Source organism: Eleutherodactylus coqui, chromosome 8 (genome assembly GCF_035609145.1).
Source record: "Eleutherodactylus coqui strain aEleCoq1 chromosome 8, aEleCoq1.hap1, whole genome shotgun sequence".
Lineage (NCBI taxonomy): Eukaryota > Metazoa > Chordata > Amphibia > Anura > Eleutherodactylidae > Eleutherodactylus > Eleutherodactylus coqui.
Window position 1 is genome coordinate 35,124,167 of NC_089844.1, and position 21,021 is coordinate 35,145,187.

Consider the following 21,021-nt stretch of genomic DNA (forward strand, 5'->3'; position numbering starts at 1 on the left):
GTGAATGATGTCAGCCTTCGCTCATTCGCTTTTGTAGCTTGTTTATACCGACAGACACGTCGTTGGCTTGTTCAAACAAGAAATCGTTCAGTTTCTCGTATTCACTGTATAGGTGACTGAGAATGACGGAACAATCGGTGTTTAACCCCTAAAACATTATTTATTAACAATTCTCCAGCAGATAGAGAGACCTCTACGACCTTAACAGCAATATTTGTGGATTTCTAAGAATGTACTACAAATTCCATTTTGACAAATTTTCAATAAAATGTAGAAAAACAACAAGTTTTGGCAAAATGTTAATGACCTTTAAGACCCCCACAGATCCCGAAAATGGATACTACTGATGAGAGAATTCAGAGGTTTCTACAACTCTGAATAACCAAGTTCCAGTGATGATTGATGAAGGTTGTTCTCTTTAAAAGGAGTTGTCCAAAGATTTAAAGGAGTATTCTGGAGGCCAAATTTTTTTTTTAACGTTTTCACTCTTCCACCGGATGGGTGTCTATGGATAGATAGGTGGGGATCCAACTCCTGGGGTCCCCACTAATCCTAAGAATAGGGGTCTGGTTGATCTCTAAGCGAAATCAGTGTTGGTTGCGCAGGCGCACCGCTGCTCCATTAATACCACTGCGAGTGCTGGAGATGGCCAAGTGCTTTCCTTCCTGCTTTGCACTCCTCAATCTCCAGCATTTCTAATTGAAATGAATAGAGCGACGGTCCGCCTTGGAGACAAATAAGGCCCCCATTCTTGGGATCGTGGGGATCCCCGAAGTTGGACCTCCACGATCTATCAGTTTTCATTCATCTAGTGAATGGGTGAAAACTTGGAAAAGTTTTGGTCTCCAGAATACCCCTTTTGAGTGAACCTCCAGTTCAAGGATGACATTCCCAGCATCACATGGGGTTTATATTACCAGGTCCCCTTTATTCCTGTTAAGCCGCCAATTGCCATCTCTGGTGATCCAGATGGCCATGGCACTCTTGTTACTAATCAATGCACAGTTACAGTGTGCATCGATATAATCAGCCAGTGCATGCTGCTTTGTGATTGACTAGGGTTGCTCATGTGAGCAGTGCTGGCCATTCAGAATAGTGTGCATCGGGAAGTATAAGAAGCCATATGGCTATCTTTTATCACCGGATCAAGGCCACGGGAACTGGAAGATCGACGGCTGGCAGAGACTAAAAGAGGGCACCAGATAATGTAAACTCTGCCCTCTGGTCCCAGGATATAATTTTGTCCTGAGACTGGAGGGTCACTTTAACTTGTTTCCTCTCCGTAGAATAGGGGATAAGTATATGGTTGCTAAAGTACAACCCATAGGATCCCACTGATCATTAGAACTAGGGTCCCCTGTACCCCTATATGAGTTGAGCAGCGGTTGAGCATATGCACTGCTGCTCCATTCATCTCAATGGAAACGCAGAATAGTTACAATGCATAAAAAGTTCAACCCTTTAAAAATACAAAAGAAAATAAATATTGTAGTAAGGACTATGTAGAGGCTCCAGGACTGTCGATGTGCCGTATACATCCTAGCTCTATATCTGTCATGGGAGGTCTAGTCAAGAGTTTATCATCTTCTCCTTCTGTAATGACCACGGTCCTGCCCGGCGGAGGGCACAAGTGTGTGAATGGGTATGTGGCTGGTAAGAGGCATGCCAGAACTGGAGGGAATCCATAAGCCTGTGCCAGCTCTGTTTCCACACTGCTGTGTGGCTTTTCTTTGGATGTTGAAACCCAAGAGATCTTTGACTGCAGACCTCGTTCCTCCAGGGTTCCTGGACATAAGAGATGGAGTCATTATAAACAGACCCAAATGAGAGAGCTGCAAAAATGTAGCCAAAGGGAAAACAGAAAGCAGCCTAAAAAATTAAAAAGTAACTGCACTTATTAAAAACTTCTGACATGTCAGAGTGAAAAGTTTTGATCAGTAGGGTCTGGGTGCTGAGCCCCCCGTTGATCACTCAAATGAAGAGGCTGCAGCACTCCCCGAGTACCGTGCCCCTTCAGCTATGTTTCCTACCTGTTGGCTCCTCAGACGGATGCATAGATGTCTATAAAAGTCTATGCATCCAACTTCAGCTGCTGAGAGGAGCCCACACACAATAATGACACCCAAAGTGGCAAGCACTCAAGTGCACTGCAGCCCCTTCATTTGAGCGATTAGTGGGGGTCTCAGCACCCAGACCGCCACTGGTCAAAACTTTTGACATATCGCTCTGACATGTCAAAAGTTTTTAAAAAGTACAGTTAATCTTTAAGCAAGTTGCAAATAGTTTTAGCTTGAAATCTCCTAATGTGTATTTTTTTACAGCTCCTATGAAGATATATGTGTCTCTATGGTTACAAACTACAAATAAACTCTGTGTAGCCTGATCCTGCAGATGCGCCACCTTCCACTTGTCTCTTACTTTTTCCTAATATTGGGTATGAAAGTAATATAACTGCAAGATCAGAATACACAGGGTTTGTTTGTAACCTGGAAACACAAAAACACATAGTTCTGTATAAGTGCTATATACACAAAATAACAGATGCACTGGAGAAATAAATGAACCCCTTAGTGACCAAGCCTGTTTGCGCCTTAATGACCAAGCCAAATTTTGGAAATCTGACATGTGTCAATTTAACATAGAATAACTCCGTAATGGTAGATTGCTACCTTTTTATCATGTGACTGGGGACTGCTACCTTTTTATCATGTGACTGGGGACTGCTACCTTTTTATCATGTGACCGGGGACCGCTCAACAATGCTACCGGTCACTGCTCCAGGCCCTCGGTGACCATTGGTCACCGGGAGCAAGGGGATTTTAAATTTCCTGGGCTCCCCGGCTCCTGTGCATGTGTCCGGCAGTTTGCCAGTGGGCACATTCGCAGAATCCGGGTGAGGTCCGTGGAGGAGGATCGCATTGAGGTTCAAACGTGAAGGCCTACGGGAAGATGTTTCATCTTCTCTCATCGATCGCATCTGTGAGCGGAGATGAAATGTCAACTTTTTTTCAACCCTTTACATGATCGCCATTATTCACTGGATAACAGCGAACACGTGACCAGCAACCGCATACGACAGGCCCGTGACATCTCTAGGCTCTCGGCTAACTTTGGTAGCCAAGAGCAGAGAGATTTTAAATTTCCCAGGCAATCCTTGACTTTTGCGCATGCGTCCGCCATCATGCTGAAAGGCATATGCACCGAAGCTGCGGTAAGGTCTGTAAGTGGAGATAAAACTTAAACTTTTTAAACTTTTCTTTTTTACACTTTTTAACTTTCCATGACTTTTCAGTGGATAACAGTGATCATGTGACCGGGAACCGCATACAGCGGTCCCTGGTCACATCTCCCTGCACTCGGCTATCTTTCACAGCTGGGTGCAGGGGAATTTTAAATTTGCCACGCTCTGCGGCCTTCTGCACATACATGCAACATCGGAGCATGCGCCGAAACCTGCGGCAGGTCCCGATCTCCGCAGGACATCATGGAGGATGGGGGTGAGTATTTTCACCTTCGCTCATGGATCTGATCCATGAGAGGAGGTGAAACTTTAACTTTTTTTCACTTTTCTGTGATTGCTGTTATCCATTGAATAACGGCAATCATGGGTCCAGGGACCGCTCACCGCGGTCCCCGGTGACATCTCCTGCCTCCGGGCAACCTTCAGGAGCCGGAAGCCAGGAGATTTCAAAGTTGCCGGGGCTCTCGGCCCTTCTGCACATGCGGCTGACTTACTGACGCTGGGCGTGCATGCGCAGAAGGCCTGCGTTAGGTCCTAGAGGACCAGATCACCGTGGGACAGCACGGAGGATCGCGGTGAGTAATCTCAGCTGCCCCCATGGATCCGATCCATGAGGGCAGCTGAATCTTTGAAAACTTTTCTGCACTTTAATGCGATCGGCAATATCCATTGGATAGCGCTGATCACGTTGCAGGGGGGGGGCTCCTCGCGGCCCCATATGACAGCTCCATATTGCCAGCTACATCCGTGCACCAACAGCATGGAGCTGGCACGTCCATAGCCCACGGGGCTTTAATTTCCGAAGGAAGCATGTTTTTACGTCCTCAGGGATTAAAGCCCAGTTAGCTAGGACGTAAAAACACTATGGGCTGATCACTAAGGGGTTAAGATGTCCTTCAGATCGGTGAAGACCTGGTCACTAGTGGTGACCACCCTGAATCTTCAAACTCTTGTAGACCGGTATGATTACTTTTTATGCAATATATAATTGGAAAGGAAGATGTTTCAAGAGCAAGAAGGATGTTTTGGGGTTTCGCTTCTGCTCACCTTCCACTGTGTTGTCCAAGAAAAATGAGAATAACCCTCCCAGGAATATAGGAGTGGTGAGAAGTGAGAGCAGGAGCATGTCCAGCACAGGCCAGCCTGGAGAGGAAAAGAAGAAAAGTAAATATCATTATAAGGCCATGACCGGCTAGAGGTCAAGATAAATACCTATGCCACAGGACGCCTGACTTGGTCTTACCTGTGTCCAGTTTTGTTGGTAAAGCATCAAGCCAGCGAGGAACCAGTAAAGCCATGAACATGGTGAAGCCTACAATGAAGATGTTCCTTCCTGAGTCTATGTGTGCATACTGGAAGAAAGCGATTCCACCACCCACAGCCATAGAGAATGTGAGAGAAAGAATGCCCCCTGTAAAGTAAGACAGAACCCAAGGTGAGACGGAGACGTCTATACCATCAACGACTTCCATACAAAATTTTCTCTTCTTCTTTGAGACTGTATCACACTGCCTCAACAACTAAATGTCTCTAAGGATTGTCATACAATGGTATTCAGTTAAAATGAGTCTATGATGCCTTTTGTCACTTCATACCATGGACAGCAGAAGGGATCGTCATTAGGATTTGTGACAACCTCGGCGAGCATCCCAGGACAATGAATAGTAGTGCAGATAGATAAGTCGAGTGACGTGAGCCCACCTGGAAAGCCATTGATGTAAGAATTACATTAATACTGCTCTACATGTACAAGAATACAACAACTATAATACTAACTCCTAAGTACAATAAAATGTATACTGCAATACTGCCCCCGATGTACAAGAATATAAGTACTATAATACTGCCCCCATGTAGAAGAATATAACTACTATAATACTGCCCCCGATGTATAAGAATATAAGTACTATAATACTGCCCCCATGTAGAAGAATATAACTACTATAATACTGCCTCCTATGTACAACACTATAACTACTATAATACTGCCCCTATGTACAAGAATATAAATACCATAATACTGCCCACTATGTACAAGAATAGAACTACTATAATACTACTCCTTGTGTACAAGAATAGAACTACTATAATACTGCCTCCTATGTACAAGAATAGAACTACTATAATACTGCCTCCTATGTACAAGAATAGAACTACTATAATACTGCCTCCTATGTACAAGAATAGAACTACTATAATACTGCTCCCTATGTACAAGAATATAACCACTATAATACTGTTTCCTATGTACAAGAATATAACTACTATAATACTGCCCCCTATGTACAAGAATATAACTACTATAATACTGCTACCTATGTACAAGAATATAACTGCTATAATACTGCCTCCTATGTACAAGAATATAACTACTATAATACTGCCTCCTATGTACAAGAATATAACTACTATAATACTGCTCTTGTGTACAAGAATAAAAATACCATAATACTGCCCCCTAATTACAAGAATATAACTACTATAATACTGCCCCTATGTACAAAAATATAACTACTATAATACTGTCCCATATGTACAAGAATATAACTACTATAATACTGCTCCTATGTACAAGAATATAACTACTGTAATACTGCCTCCTATGTACAAAAATATAACTACTATAATACTGCTCTTGTGTACAAGAATATAAATACCATAATACTGCCCCCTATGTACAAGAATATAACTACTATAATACTGCCCCTATGTACAAAAATATAACTACTATAATACTGTCCCCTATGTACAAGAATATAACTACTATAATACTGCTCCTATGTACAAGAATATAACTACAGTAATACTGCCCCCTATGTACAAGAATATAACTACTATAATACTGCCCCCTATGTACAAGAATATAACTACTATAATACTGCGCCCTATGTACAAGAATATAGCTACTATAATACTGCCCCCTATGTGCAAGAATATAAGTACTATAATACTGCCCCTATGTACAAGAATATAACTACTATAATACTGCTCAGATGTACAAGAATATAACTACTGTAATACTGCCCCCTATGTACAAGAATATAACTACTATAATACTGCCTCCTATGTACACTAATATAACTACTATAATACTGCTCTTGTGTACAAGAATATAAATACCATAATACTGCCCCCTATGTACAAGAATATAACTACTATAATACTGCCCCTATGTACAAAAATATAACTACTATAATACTGTCCCCTATGTACAAGAATATAAGTACTATAATACTGCTCCTATGTACAAGAATATAACTACTATAATACTACTCCTATGTACAATAATATAACTACTGTAATACTGCCCCCTATGTACAAGAATATAACTACTATAATACTGCCCCCTATGTACAAGAATATAACTACTATAATACTGCACCCTATGTACAAGAATATAACTACTATAATACTGCCCCCTATGTGCAAGAATATAAGTACTATAATACTGCCCCTATGTACAAGAATATAACTACTATAATAATGCCCCTATGTACAAGAATATAACTACTATAATACTGCCCCCTAAATACATGAATATAACTACTATAATACTGCTCCTATGTACAAGAATATAACTACTATAATACTACCCCTATGTACAAGAATATAACTACTATAATACTGCCTCGCTATGCACAAGAATATAACTACTATAATACTGCCCCCTATGTACAAGAAGATAACTACTATAATACTGTCCCCTATGTACAAGAATATAACTACTATAATACTGCTCAGATGTACAAGAATATAACTACTGTAATACTGCCCCCTATGTACAAGAATATAACTACTATAATACTGCCCCCTATGTACACTAATATAACTACTATAATACTGCCCCCTATGTACAAGAATATAACTACTATAATACTGCTCCCTATGTACAAGAATATAACTACTATAATACTGCCCCCTATGTACAAGAATATAACTACTATAATACTGCCCCCTATGTACAAGAATATAATTACAATAATACTGCCCCCTATGTTCAAGAATATAATTCCTATAATACTGCCCCCTATGTACAAGAATATAACTACTATAATACTGCCCTCTATGTACAAGAATATAATTACTATAATACTGCTCCCTATGTTCAAGAATATAATTCCTATAATACTGCCCCCTATGTACAAGAATATAATTACAATAATACTGCCCCCTATGTTCAAGAATATAATTCCTATAATACTGCCCCCTATGTACAAGAATATAACTACTATAATAATGCCCCTATGTACAAGAATATAACTACTATAATACTGTCCACTATGTACAAGTATATAATTACTATAATACTGCTCCCTATGTTCAAGAATATAATTCCTATAATACTGCCCCCTATGTACAAGAATATAACTACTATAATACTGCCCCCTATGTACAAGAATATAACTACTATAATACTGCCCCCTATGTACAAGAATATAACTACTATAATACTTCTATGTACAAGAACATAACTACAATAATACTGCCCCCTATGTATAAGAATATAACTACTATAATACTGCCCCCTATGTACAAGGATACTGGTGAGATAATTCTCACAGATGATTCGAGTTGCTCTGAATACCTGTGTGATTCCTGTGGTTCCAGCGCTGGGAATATTGGATCCTGCTCCGCACACAGTACCTATAATTCCGGATAAGATGTTTCCAATCCCCTCCACACTGATCCCCCGATTACAGGCATGTGATGGGACAGGTGGACCTTTTACCATCCGAGCACATAAGGTATATGATGCAACAGAGGACAGGCTGGAGATTAGGGCCATAGCTGTACCCACTGCAGCCGTCTGTAGACTCAGGTGTGGCCATCCCAGGGCTCCTGTGTGGATGAAGGATAGGATAGATCAGAGAGTAGCGTTAATGAGCCATGTGCTCAGATTCAATAATCATGATACTGTATCTTGACTTATATAACATACAGCAGGCAGTATTGCACATGATAGGTTATATAGATATACCTGGATATGGGAATTGGAACCATGGGGCTGGTTCCATGAAGTTCGCTATGAGCGCAGGCAGTTTCTGGTGTGGAGTCTCTGCAGTGACCGCTGATGTATTCTGTACCAGGCGGACATCGCTGAGAGATTCAACCGGGTCATAAACCCAAAAACTGCAGACAATCCAGATGCAAGAGACAGGGAGGAACATCTGTCAGAACCAGCAAAGAGAAGGGGTGAGGTCTAAATGACAGCCTTTAATATGTGGACACTGCGTATCTCTAAGTGTGGACTTACAGAGAGCATGCGGAATATGGGGGCGTACCTCTTCTCCCCCCTTCCCCAGGTACAGAGCGGGAGGTGCACACGGTGGAGGCTTTGTGACAATAGGCCAGTCACTGCAATGAGGCTGCAACACAAGTAACGGAATTCAGAACCCAGAAAATAATGATTGCGGAGAGGAATCTGCGGGAGAAGTTACGTCTCCCATAATGCACAGCAGAAGTTCTTTCTTTCTAAACATGCTCAACCAGCAGGGGGCAGAAGGGATCTTCAAATCACCTGGGTGTGGAGGATCCTGGGGAACACCTTCTGCTGGAGTGTGTTGTGCCAACAGTTAAGTACGGCGGAGGTTCCGTTATGGTCTGGGGATGTGTTACGTTGCATGGTCTCTGTTCATTGGTTGTAATGACAAGAACCATGAACATGGAGCTGACCCTGACATACTAGACCATAATGTGCTGCTGACAGTGTGGTAATACTCTGGGATTGGTCGGCCATACTTCCAACAAGACAACGAGCCATGTCACACATCCATCTCTGTTTTATGTTGGTTTGAGGATGTGGATGTCCCACGATTGGACCGGCTGCACAGAGTCTGACCTGAACCTACTGAACATCTCTGGGATGAACTGGAACGTCAGGTCAGGGAAAATAAACAGAGTCTATTTACTTTGAGAGAACTCACCAGACATTTGCAAGATGAATGTAGGGAAATACCAGCTAAAGTGTATCAGATGTTAGTACAAAGTATGCCATTGAGAGTATCCGATGTCATTAGGGCCAAAGGAGCCCCACTAGATATTAACATATTAAGGTAATCACTACTTTGATTCTTACTCAGGTGTCCAATTACTTTTGGTAGGATAGCTTAAGTGAAAAATTATAAATGTAGCTCTGTATGTAACTGGAGTATAAGATATGGTGTAACAGCAGAATTGTAAATGCAGCTCTGTAGGTAACTGTAGTTTAAGATATGATATTAAAGCAGATTTGTAATTAAAGCTCTGGCTGTGACATCACTACAGTATAAGACATGATGTGACAGCAGGATTTATAAATGCAGCTTTGGTTGTGACTAGAGTGTAAGACCTTTTTCTCATGCTAAAAGTTACAACGTTTTGGGAAACTGACCTCATGGAGATACCCCAGTTGGATGCACAAAGCATGGCTGCAGGTTTGTAACAAGACAGTCCAATGATGGAGAGCACAGGTGCAAGGACCATCGGGCTACAGAATTGTAAAATCCAACCACAGAGTCCAGAGAGTCCGAAGAGAACCTGCAGGAGTCCAGAGACGAGCAGAGCTCCCGACACCTGCCAAAGCCAATGGGAAATAGTGACCTTAGGTTCAGGATGTCTCACTATCCATTCCTGTCCCTGGTGCCATACATAGAAGAGAAGGAATCCCATAGCGGAGATCAAAATGGATCCCCAATTATGGTGCACAGTTTTTCTACCCAGGACAGAGGGGTCTGCTGTTTGTTTCCACTTTCACCCATTTGCTAACTATACCGTTTCTCTGGAGAGCGAAGTCTTGTACAGGTTCCTACAACCTAATTACAAAGTTGCTGATTATGGTTGCAGCTAAAAGTGATCCAAAGTCAGCAGCTGTACTTGGGCCCTGGAGCCTAAAGTGCCCATTGGCCCCTTTACCACATGGGAAGACACCAGTATTATAAATGATACATTTTAGGTGGGGGCTCTATTAGAATTTTTGCCCTGGGGCCCATGAGCTTCATGTTACATATCTGGGAATAGGACCAATCAGGGTTGAACTCGTCTCTCTAAGGGCCATATGGTCTGCCTCTATTGTATGTTCATACCTAGTGGGAATCTATCCACCTTCCTTACTTTCCCATTTCATCATATTGATTTCCAATGCCTGTGTAAGGGACTCACCCCAAGGAGTTAAATTGTCATAGAGATCGACTGGAATCTAGAGAGATGTGCCAAAAATTGTGCCAGAATCACCATGTGCAACGGAACTGAGCATGCTTACTGCACTGATTGCGATTGGTGAATGCCCTGGTATAAAAAGGACAATTTCTTACTGCGTAGTGAGGTGAGCAGGTACTGGACAGAGGAAGGAGAGGCTGTAAGCAGGAGACAGTGGCGTGAGGTGCTGGTGAGAAAGAGGCCAACGAGGGAGAAAGAGCAGTGCTGAGGTGACATAAAACTGAGCCTGAGAGAGCTGGGGACAGTGCTGCCTGGGCTTGGAGAAGAGCAGGATCACCCAACATTGGCAAAGAGGAGAGCTCCTAACCCCTGGCAGAACTGTAGGACCATTGGGGTTGGTAGAAGCTGCATCCCTGCACAAGAAATTGTAAGTGAGGCCAACCTCAAGGGAACACTGAATGTGCACACCAAAAAGCATTAAAAACAGTTAGCAGGCCTGCTGCAAGAAATAGAGACTGTTGCCAAGGAGCTTTCATTGGAACTCCTTCCACTCCCTAGACAACATTAGAGGTGGATGAGTGTTAACCCTGAAAAGGAAGCTGTGTAGTATACTCTGTAATCTGTATTTCTGGGATACCGCACTGATAATAACTGAGTGTTATTGACACAGTTCACAAGGTATTACTATTACTATGGATTACTTACAAGGTATTTCTATTCCTACGTTTAAGTTAGCAGTATATAGCACAGGTATTATTGTATCTTGTCAACACCGGAAGTGTTGGTGGTGACAAGATACTTGCATAGGTACTTGAAGGTGACAGGTCAATTACTTAATCATTACTGTTCTATTGTTCATTTTTATTTTTGCATTCTTAAATAAATACTGTGTACTTTGGTTACTCCATCTGCTGCATCATATCCTGCATCCTGTGACAGAAGATCTCCACCAGCGACATCTATGCGAATTGAGTAAATTAATGAAAGCACCCTTCCTGTGAAGCCACAAGCTAACAAGGGCTCATATTCTATGTCCTTTATTCTGGCATTCCTTAAAGCTGCCAGTCATTGGCTAGTTAATTTATAGGGATCTACATCCATTACATTTATTGAACACTCCTCATGTCACCGACCTTTCTGATTGGCTGGAGATCACTTTGTTGCAGCCCACATGAGATTCCTGTGCAATTCACTGATCCATGAGCATCTGGAAAGAGAAAGTTGAGCAGCATGATGACATGTGGGCATATTTCCCAACCACCCTGGATTATGCGGAACAGTGGTCTCGCCATTCCAGAAGACAAGTCTCGCAGGAGTGATCAGCAATGGAGTAAAATAAGAAGACTCTACTCATGAACTACTCATTCATTTTGTTCCCCTGCCACTCCAGTCCACTCCACTCCGGTTCCCTGGGTAGCATGATCACGATAGCAATCACACTACCTGGATGTGAGCCAGGAATAGAGTGGAGGGGGAATAAAAGAAGAGCCACAAATAGGCAGTTTTTTTTATCTTAATGCATTAAAGAGGGAATTATTGAGCAGGGGCATTATTACTGAGGAGAGTCATGCGGGTGCACTATTACTGTGAGAGGGTCACAAAGGGGCACTATTACTGTAAGGTAACACAAAGAGCACTATTACTGTGAAAGCACCTGGGCCTAGGAGCCTTAGGGGGCCCATAAGGCCTCTCTTCTCCGTATAGGGATACCATTACTATGAATAAAGCATTATAGTTGGGGGCCCGGTTACAGATTTTACATTAGGGCCCAGAAGCTTCAAGTTATGCCTCTGCTGTGAAGGGGTCACTAAGAGCACTGTTACTGTGAGGTGGTCACTAAGGGGCACTATTACTATGAGGGGGTCACTAACACACAATATTACTGTAAGGGAACACAAAAGACATGCCTTAGTGTAAAAGGAACGCCTCGTGATGCATAAAATCTGCTGTGCTATGTTTGCTGCAAGAGTTGTTCCTCTTTTCATTATAAACCCCTTCCCGCTGCAGGGCGTAAGTTTACGTCCTGGCAGCCTGGTACTTCCTGCAACAGGACGTAAACTTACGTCCTGGAGATAGCGCAGGATCACATATGATCCCGCGCTATCCCGCAGCGGGAGCCGGCTGTCAGTCACAGCCGGCGTCCCGCTGCAACAGCGGGGGGGCATCAGAGATGCGCCCCCCACTGTTAACCCCTTCCCTGCCGCGATCCAGACACTGGCGTCCTGTATTGCCTATGCCTATGATCGCTGTATAAGCGATAAGGCATGGCAGAGCAGTTGCTCTGCCATGCCTTATGACAGCGATCATCAGGGCAGTGGTTAAAGTCCCTCAGAGGGACACAAACAGTGTAAAAAAAACAAAGATTAAAAAAATGAATTTAAAAAAATGTAAAAAACCATTTTTTTATGCTTTTTCTCAGATTAGTATAAAAAAAGGTAAAAAAAAAATAAAACCCCACATATTTGGTATTGTCGCGTCCGTAACGACACGTACAATAAGTTGCACATGCTTTTGACTGTGCACGGAAAAAAACGCTAATAAACTGAGGCAAAATGCTAATTTTTAGCATTTTGCCTCACTAAAAACGCAATAAAAGTGATCAAAAAAGCCGTATGTACCCCGAAAGGGTACCAGTAAAAACTACAGCTCTCCTCGCAAAAAATAAGCCCTCATAGAGCTCCGTACATCGAAAAATAAAAAAGTTACAGGACTTTGAATGCAGCAATTTAGAATAGAAAAAAGATTTCCAAAAAAAAGGGTTTTTATTGCAGAAAAGTGGGAAAACCTAAAAATAATGTAAGAATTTTGGTATCGTTGTAACCATACCGGTCCGCAGAAAAAATGGAATGTCTCATTTATGCTGCATGATTAGCACTGTAAAAAAAAAAAAATCTATGTCGGAATTGATGCGTTTTCTCTCCCTGCTATCATTAAAAAAAAAAAAAAAGTTTTACAATATAGTCTATGTACCCAAAAGTGGCACCAATAAAAACTACAGTTTGCCACGCAAAATACAAGCCCTCATACGGCCGCGTCGACGGAAAAATAAAAAAGTTATGACTTTTGATAAACGGAGAAGAAAATCCGCCAAAAACTGTTGCGTCCTTAAGCCCAAAATAGGCCGTGTCATGAAGGGGTTAAAAAGTTGGAAGGCAAGTATATGGGTAAATATTCAGCCTATTCCCCATCCCAAATATTTCCATATGATGCCAAGTGTAGCAAGTGGTCTACGAATTGTAAAAGCCGTCACTCCAACTACAAAAAAACTACAACTCCCAGCATGCCCTAAGTGTCTGTGGCTGCCAGATCATGCTGGGAGTTGCAGTTTTACATCAGCGGAAGTGCACCAGGTTGCAGATCACTACTATATAGTAAGGTGGTCCTATGTACTTCTACTGTATCTCACATGTGGTATGGCAGGATGACTCACCAGCTCCAGTGTCATCTACAACATTGTACTTGCTGAGGATTATGGCAGGGACAAGCAGCTCGAAGGTGGGAGCCTGCACCAGGGGTAACCTGAATCATGGGAAACATAGTTATTGATAAGGCACAGGTTCTAACCAGTCATCACTCATATGCTCTGGACCACTAAACAGTTCTGTACCCCCACTTGTAGTGCACCCTAAAGGTAAAAGAACCATTTTCTGTCTCAGGACATGTACTGAAAAATTCAGCAATATTTTTATCTCTTTGTTCTTCAATTCCTCACCATTTTTAAGATCTCTGCATGCTGTCAGTGAATGGGAACATTCTTGATCACATACAGAAGCAGAAAACCTGTATAGACCGAATACTTCTCATAGTTGAGGGTTTGCTACAATTGTATCCAGTCTAGACAATCTTCAATGAGCTCTGGACTCCAGATTGATACATTTTACATGCACTGATACATTGTAGCAAAAACAAGAGAACACTTCAGCAAATTGCATACTATACTGAATGAGTCAGGGTGATTTCACATCTGTGTCGGTATCTCCGGTCGGAGGTTACGTTGCAGATTCGGCAGCTATTGCATTGGAACATAGCATGATTCAATGCGATAGTTAAAGGAGGTTTCCGGGCACAAAATGGAAATTCTGAAAATGTTGAAATCTAGGAGGATCAGCTAATCAACGGCAACATATACTTTTTATCTGCTTTGGACCCTCTTCCAGCATGTATAGATCTTGTCTCCTCGCGAGCGCTGTAGCTCCGCCCACAGCTCGCAAGTCCTACAACTTACTGGCACCAACCTCCCTCTATGGCCAGGCTCTCATGAGCGGGTCGGATTCTGTGTGCAGGAAAGCCTGCAATGGATTCCGGTTGTGAGCCTGGCTGCTGACCCTGCGTACAGCTGCATAATTGTATTATATATGACCACGTTCTCACACAGGCGGTTATGCGCAGTGCAGCACAGGGAAAGACTAGAAGCTATGGGATGAAACTGAAAGGGAGGAGACACAGATTAGATATTAGACAGTGAGGGTGATCAATAAGTGGAACAGGTTACCACGGGAGGTGGTGAGTTCTCCTTTAATGGAAGTCTTCAAACAAAGGCTGGACAAATATCTGTCTGGGATGAATTAGTGATCCTGCACTGAGCAGAGGGTTGGGCCTGATGACCCTGGAGATCCCTTCCAACTCTACCATTCTGTGATTCTATACTTGTTGTACAGTATATGCTCCAACCGTTCCAGCTGGGGTCTCCTATGTACCACGGTCTCGGGGAATGCCTGCAAACACAGCAGGCGCCTCCTGGGTACACTCGGAGAAGAAAAACAAACAATGCCAGACGAACAAATCACTGTTGGCATTTGAGACATTCTATGATTCTATGACATTGGAGGGAAACTAATCCCAGAACTGATCCCACAGTGTTCTACAATACACTAAATGACATCCAGCACATTAGTTTTAATACCAGATATGTAACTGAATTGTATAGAAAGAGAGCAGCCCTAGGGTAACCTTGGCTAAGTAAGTATAATTTTCCCAAAAATTGCCTAAGGCAAAAAAATAGCCTAATTTTTATACCCTCTCAAATGAGCTTGATATAAAATTATACACTTTATTGACATAAGCACTCAAAACAAGCAAAGGCACTTTAAAATTGAGAAATAGGTGGCTGTACTAAATCCTTACTGAGTCCATAAATGGACTAAATATACATTGCTAGGCAGACTGGGGGGCAATTGTCTTTAGCCACTACTATAGTCACACAGCATGCAGTGTTTGGGGAATTAACGTAACTGTTGGCAACCGATAATGGGATGCACAGGGTGTCCGTTAATAGAGGTGCTATATAAGCAGCTGAATTATAAGCTTCCAGTGAACTACTATGCTGATTATGCATCAATCACAATTGTGACAGAGGCTAGAGATGAAAGAGAGGTCTCCGTCAAACCACAAAAAGACTGCCTCAACACCTAGCTACCTATAATCATTTTTGGCGTAGTTGAGCCATCCCTAAACCTAATCTAAAAAACATGTTACACATGCCCTCCCAACTTGTTTCGCAACACAGGCTTTATCAAGGGAGCTCAGGCAGGCAATAGATGCCAGAAGTGAACCCATAGTTCTCTCCGATACAGTTCATGGCATCCAGAACATCAGTTTTAATGCCAGATGTGTAACTGTGCCAAATAGAAAAATGTTGAATTCAGCATTTTCCTGTCTGGCTATGCAAAAAGTGCATCAAAATAACATCAGCTAATTCCGGCTTTCGCATGAAAACACAACTCATAGATGAGAACCTGGTCAAAGTCGTGTGCAACTTGTGACCTATGACCAGAAATCCAATTTTTTGCGACTTTTGCATAGTGCAAACAAGGAAGAAGGAATATTACCTGCACAGTGCCACCTATTGGAAGGCAGCATTCCTTCAAGCCAAAGTTAGACTCTTTATACAAGCCTTGTAACAATGAATGGGAATTAAAAGCAAAGTCAGACTCCATGCACAGACAGCTGTTTCAGGGTATTTGCCCTTCATCCGTGTGACAGACTCGCGGCTAAAAATCACGTTTTCTCATCCATTCACATGGCTGGGTGCGGCGTATATACGCCACAGTCCAGGAATTCCTTTGGCAGGGAGAAATACTCAGCATGGCTTCCATTATTTAAATAGAGCCAGCTGACATGGTTTAGCAGCGCTAGCCGCTGCTAAACTCCTCCCCTCACGTTTTCTGACGACTCTCATAGGCTTCCATAGAAGTCTATGGGACCTGCCATCTTTGCCTATCGTGTCAAAATTCAGCCACTAGATTTGACAGCGTGTGTGCTATATTTTCCAGCCAGTGGATCTGCCAGCCATCTGAATGAATGCATTGGATTCCAATGCATCAGATCACATGGGTGTATTTCTGAGATGTAAAAACGCCCAGCCAAGCCAATATAGCGCCGGGCTTTTTTACGTCAGTCCCAAAAGATAGTCCTGGAACTATTTTTTGGGCGGGAATATGTCGGCCACTACATGGGCTTCTATGCGAGCCCATGGCAGTGGTCGTAGGTGGGAGGGAGTTTAGCAGCGTGGCTGTTAAACTCCCTCCCTCTGTTCTCCCTCCCCTGCGCTCGTTCTGTGCAATGGGAGGGGGTGTGACAGGGGTGGAGCTAAGCGCCCGCCCTCTCCCCTCCTGTTGTCCATCGCCATCAATGGGAGGAGGCGGGGCGGACCGGCGCTTAGCTTCGCCCCGCCCCCTCCCATTGCACAGAATGAGCGGGGAGGAACCAGAGGTGAGCCTGTGATGGGGAGAAAGGGGAAATGGGTGATGGCCTGGTGAGCTCGTCGCATTTGCGGCCTCACCAGGCAATATGAATGGGCGCAAAAACGTTTGATTTGTGCGCCCATTCACCAGATTTTTCACTCCCAACGTAGCGTAAAATGGCCGGCCGATATGCACTTGTGTGAAAGAAGCCTGCTAGCTCAACATATGCTTGGAATTTGTATGTTCTCCCCATTTGTGGGAGTTTTATCCAGGTACTCTAGTTTACTTCCACGCTCCAAAAAACATTAATAATTGAATTTATAAACTGTGAACCCCATTGGGGAATTTGTGGGCACTATATTAATAAAAGTGATTATCAATAAAGGTGATTAATAGATGGAAGTTCCTGGTAGCTGCAATCTTCCCTCTCAGCCTTCCAGGAGGAGCCTTTGAACCAAATGATAAAATTCTTTCAGCTGCCACTAGGGGAAACATACAACAATCAATTTATTAGTGAGATCACTGGGAGCTCCCCCTGCTGGTGGCTGCAGGCAGGCAGAATCAGGGGATCTGTACCAGGAATATAGAACCTTATAGCAATGCTGGATCAATTAAGTTTAATAATAACTAAATTATAGGTACGAGTATCGCCCACCCTCCATTACTCAGAGACCACTAGAGATATTGGGTATTAAACACCAGACTTCTCTGAGCCCATTAAGAATATAATGACTTACCTCTAAACCACCCTATGAAAAAATTCATGCTAAATGAATATAATGGGAGTATTTTACCTTCTCTGCAATGGGCATCAATGCACTTGAAACACCTCCTTCTCCTTTAAAAACCCTACATTTACCCTGCTGCACTATAGGTTTTTAATAAAAAAAATAAATTATTCACTGTCAGCAAGCAGAGATCTAGAAGAGCATATTGGAAATTTACAGAATTTGCGTTAAAAAAGGGTTATCGTCTGACCAGACTGTTAGGAGGTGTTGGGGGCAGTGGATGTGTGATGGCAACACAAGGTGACCAGGCTCAGGATGCCCCCTACAGGCCACCAGTAGAGAGGAGCATCTGACCAGACTTTTAGGAGGTGTTGGGAGCAGTGGATGTGTGATGGCAACACAAGGTGACCAGGCTCAGGATGCCCCCTACAGGCCACCAGTAGAGAGGAGCATCTGACCAGACTGTTAGGAGATGTTGGGACCAGTGGATGTGTGAGGATACACAGGGTAACTGGGCTCAGGGCGCCCCCTACAGACCACCAGTAGAGAGGAGCGTCTGACCAGACTGTTAGGAGGTGTTGGGAGCAGTGGATGTGTGAGGATACACAGGGTAACTGGGCTCAGGACACCCCTACAGACCACCAGTAGAGAGGAGCGTCTGACCAGACTGTTAGGAGGTGTTGGGAGCAGTGGATGTGTGAGGCACACAACGTGACCGGGCTCAGAATTCCCCCTATAGCCCACCAGTAGAGAGGAGCGTCTGATCATCCGACAAGCACCAGCAGCTCCAACCGTTTTGTTGTCCACCATCCAGAGACAGGGGGCGCCATTGTTGCACCCCTGTGTCTGTCAGAACTATTTGGTCTTACAGCCCCCATTATATGTACTGCCTTCGACTGTTTGCAATTTTGTTGTGCACAACGAAACTTGACTGCTATGGAGCAGAACAGTTGTCTTCAGCAACGAATCTAGGTTTAGTTTGGGCGCTGACGACGGCCGTGTTCGTGTTTGCTGACCCTGAGGTGAGCGCCTCAATCCTGCCTTTGCTGTGGAGCGGCACACTGCCCCCTGCTGGTGCAGTGGTCTGGGGGGCCATCGCATACGACAGTTGGTTCCCCCTAGTTGTAATATGAGGGACCATGACATCTCAGCGATATGTTCAGGACATCCTGCACAATTTAGTTTTTATTGGCTTAAAATTCCAATAAACATCTGAAATAGTAATCCCTCCATCTAAATTGACTGCTTTGTACACCTGGATCACCTACTTGGATCAGCGCATTTCTGGATACAGACAGTCGGCGGAGGTTCTCCTCTAACAACATACCTCCCTGGTAAAGTAAAGGCCCTTTCACAACACAATGATGATCGCTCAAAATTCGCTCAAAAGCCATCTCTTTAGTGATAATCGTTGTGTGTAAATGGGCACCCACCATGGACCTACTGTGCACTTTTCGTGCATCGCTGACTTCAGGTCCGCATGAAATCCTCGTCCCTCAGGACGATAAGATAAGATGAACCACACGTTGAGTTCTCCGCGGACAGCGCTGATAACATTCTTTAGCAGCTGTTAACAGCCGCTGTCCCGCTGGAGAATAGCAATGTATTTAGAGAACAGACCACCCGCTCTTCTCTAAATACATGCAATGAAGTACTAGAGGGCTTATTAGCCCATTAGTACCTATGCAAAATGATCGTTCAGACCTGTCAGTTTCTGACGAATTTTGAGCAATCATCTGTGTGTGTAAATGCACCTTATGTGACCGAACTTCCAGATGTTTTCTACCGATTGATTGGCTTGGTGCATAAAGGATTGTCTTTAAGTGCTGTCTGTCCCTTTTCTTGTTTTCACCCTTGTTGACATGCCATGTATAGAGAGAGGAGCCATAGTACATGACCAGGGTTTGGAACCGAACCGGAAGTGGGGGTTCTGACATTTAGGGTCCGTGTAAGTATTTAGGCTTCCTGGACAGCCCCTTTAACTGAGAACCCCTTTATATTGCATTCAAGACAATACCTTGTTCCCAGACTACTTTGTAAGCTGGTGCTGATACCACAGACGAAGAGGGTCCGGGCCAATAAACGACTCTGATCTTGGGGTGCCATCGGACGATGCTGCATAAAGAGGTTGTGGCAGGTGCAGAGCAGGGAAGTCTGGACCAAGAGATGCTGGAGGGTGAAAGCATAATCATGATATATCACGTTGTGACTCTTGGAGAAATAGCATTTACTCTCCTAATCCAGTGGTCTGCAGTCGCAGGTCATAAATAAGCTGGAGACTACTGATCCGAGACAAGGTCATAGTTAACAATAGCTGACAGTACCAGGGTAACATCTAAGGTGCCTTCACTTACTTGAAGAGCAAAGAAGAAGCTGAGCAACCATGGCGGGGTCTCATGAGGCCGGTAGGAAGATTGCCGGGTACTCTTGGTCCCACAGCAGATCATAGACATCCCTGTATCGCAGCTGCTTCTAAAGAGTCATTGAGGAAAAGCCGATATGAAGAGGAGGGTCATAGGGACAAGACTCTTCCCAATGGTCAGGACAAGCTTTGTTTGCTCCTTGTAGACCCATCTTCTGTCATCCATTAACTTTGGTGTTCCACTTGCTTGCACTGGGGTTTTCCAATAACCTGAGCTTCTCGTGCGGGAAGCGTGGCACTAGGAACTCGGGATATGATGAATTAGGAGTATGTATGAGGAATTCACCAAGCATCAGCGAGTTCACAAGGTCTCAGTTGCATCATTCGTAAGATACCTTGGCTCTCACTGCAGTGGTGCTGTGCAGGAGATGCCATCATTGCCTGATTTCATATAGACGGGGTATAGAGGGCATTGACTTTGGGCCATTAAAACAACCAGGACTTAATTTTAGCATGGGCAAATATGTATTTTATATACAGTATATAGTATGTGTCGCTAATTAAAGGGGTGTTGTCATTTTTCTAAGCAATGGCATAGTGCTTGGGTATTGCATAACTTTTAGATCTATGGGGACACAACTTCTGGGATTTTGACCCTTTCTGAGAATGAGGGACCGCAGCGCTGGTCTATCACTGCATCCCTTTTGTGGTTTTTCTACATACTGCAGCGCTATTGGCCACCCACTGTGCAGGGAAATGCAGTGCAGCCCCATCAGCTACACATCCAGGAGGAGGGGGGATAGGGGACCTCTGTTTTTGGGATCAGTAGTGATTTCAGCAGTGAGAACCAACCCCACTGCTCAGACGTTTATC

General features: G+C 43.6%; 1 protein-coding gene across 1 annotated transcript; it reads right to left on the minus strand.

Annotated features, from left to right (window-relative positions):
• Window positions 1-1,498: 1,498 nt before the first annotated feature.
• On the minus strand, window positions 1,499-20,239 carry SLC23A3 (solute carrier family 23 member 3). The gene is made up of 12 exons (XM_066577788.1): window positions 20,141-20,239; window positions 19,804-19,955; window positions 13,806-13,894; window positions 11,509-11,582; window positions 9,612-9,793; window positions 8,496-8,607; window positions 8,220-8,409; window positions 7,827-8,080; window positions 4,837-4,942; window positions 4,485-4,652; window positions 4,289-4,384; window positions 1,499-1,785 (listed from the first exon to the last, which is right to left on the minus strand). The coding sequence occupies exons 1-12, from the start codon at window positions 20,237-20,239 to the stop codon at window positions 1,499-1,501; spliced, it is 1,809 nt and encodes a 602-aa protein (XP_066433885.1).
• Between the last annotated feature and the right edge of the window lie 782 nt (window positions 20,240-21,021).

What these genes read in the sequence shown, in the direction of transcription:
- SLC23A3 (XM_066577788.1), bottom strand. Translation starts at nt 20,239, where the DNA reads ATGTCTATGATCTGCTGTGGGACCAAGAGTACCCGGCAATCTTCCTAC. An exon ending in TGTAGATGACACTGGAGCTG is followed by an intron (nt 11,583 to 13,805) that starts GTGAGTCATCCT and finishes TTCTCTTTCCAG; the next exon opens with ATGCTCATGGATCAGTGAAT. An exon ending in GAACCACAGGAATCACACAG is followed by an intron (nt 4,943 to 7,826) that starts GTATTCAGAGCA and finishes ATGGCTTTCCAG; the next exon opens with GTGGGCTCACGTCACTCGAC.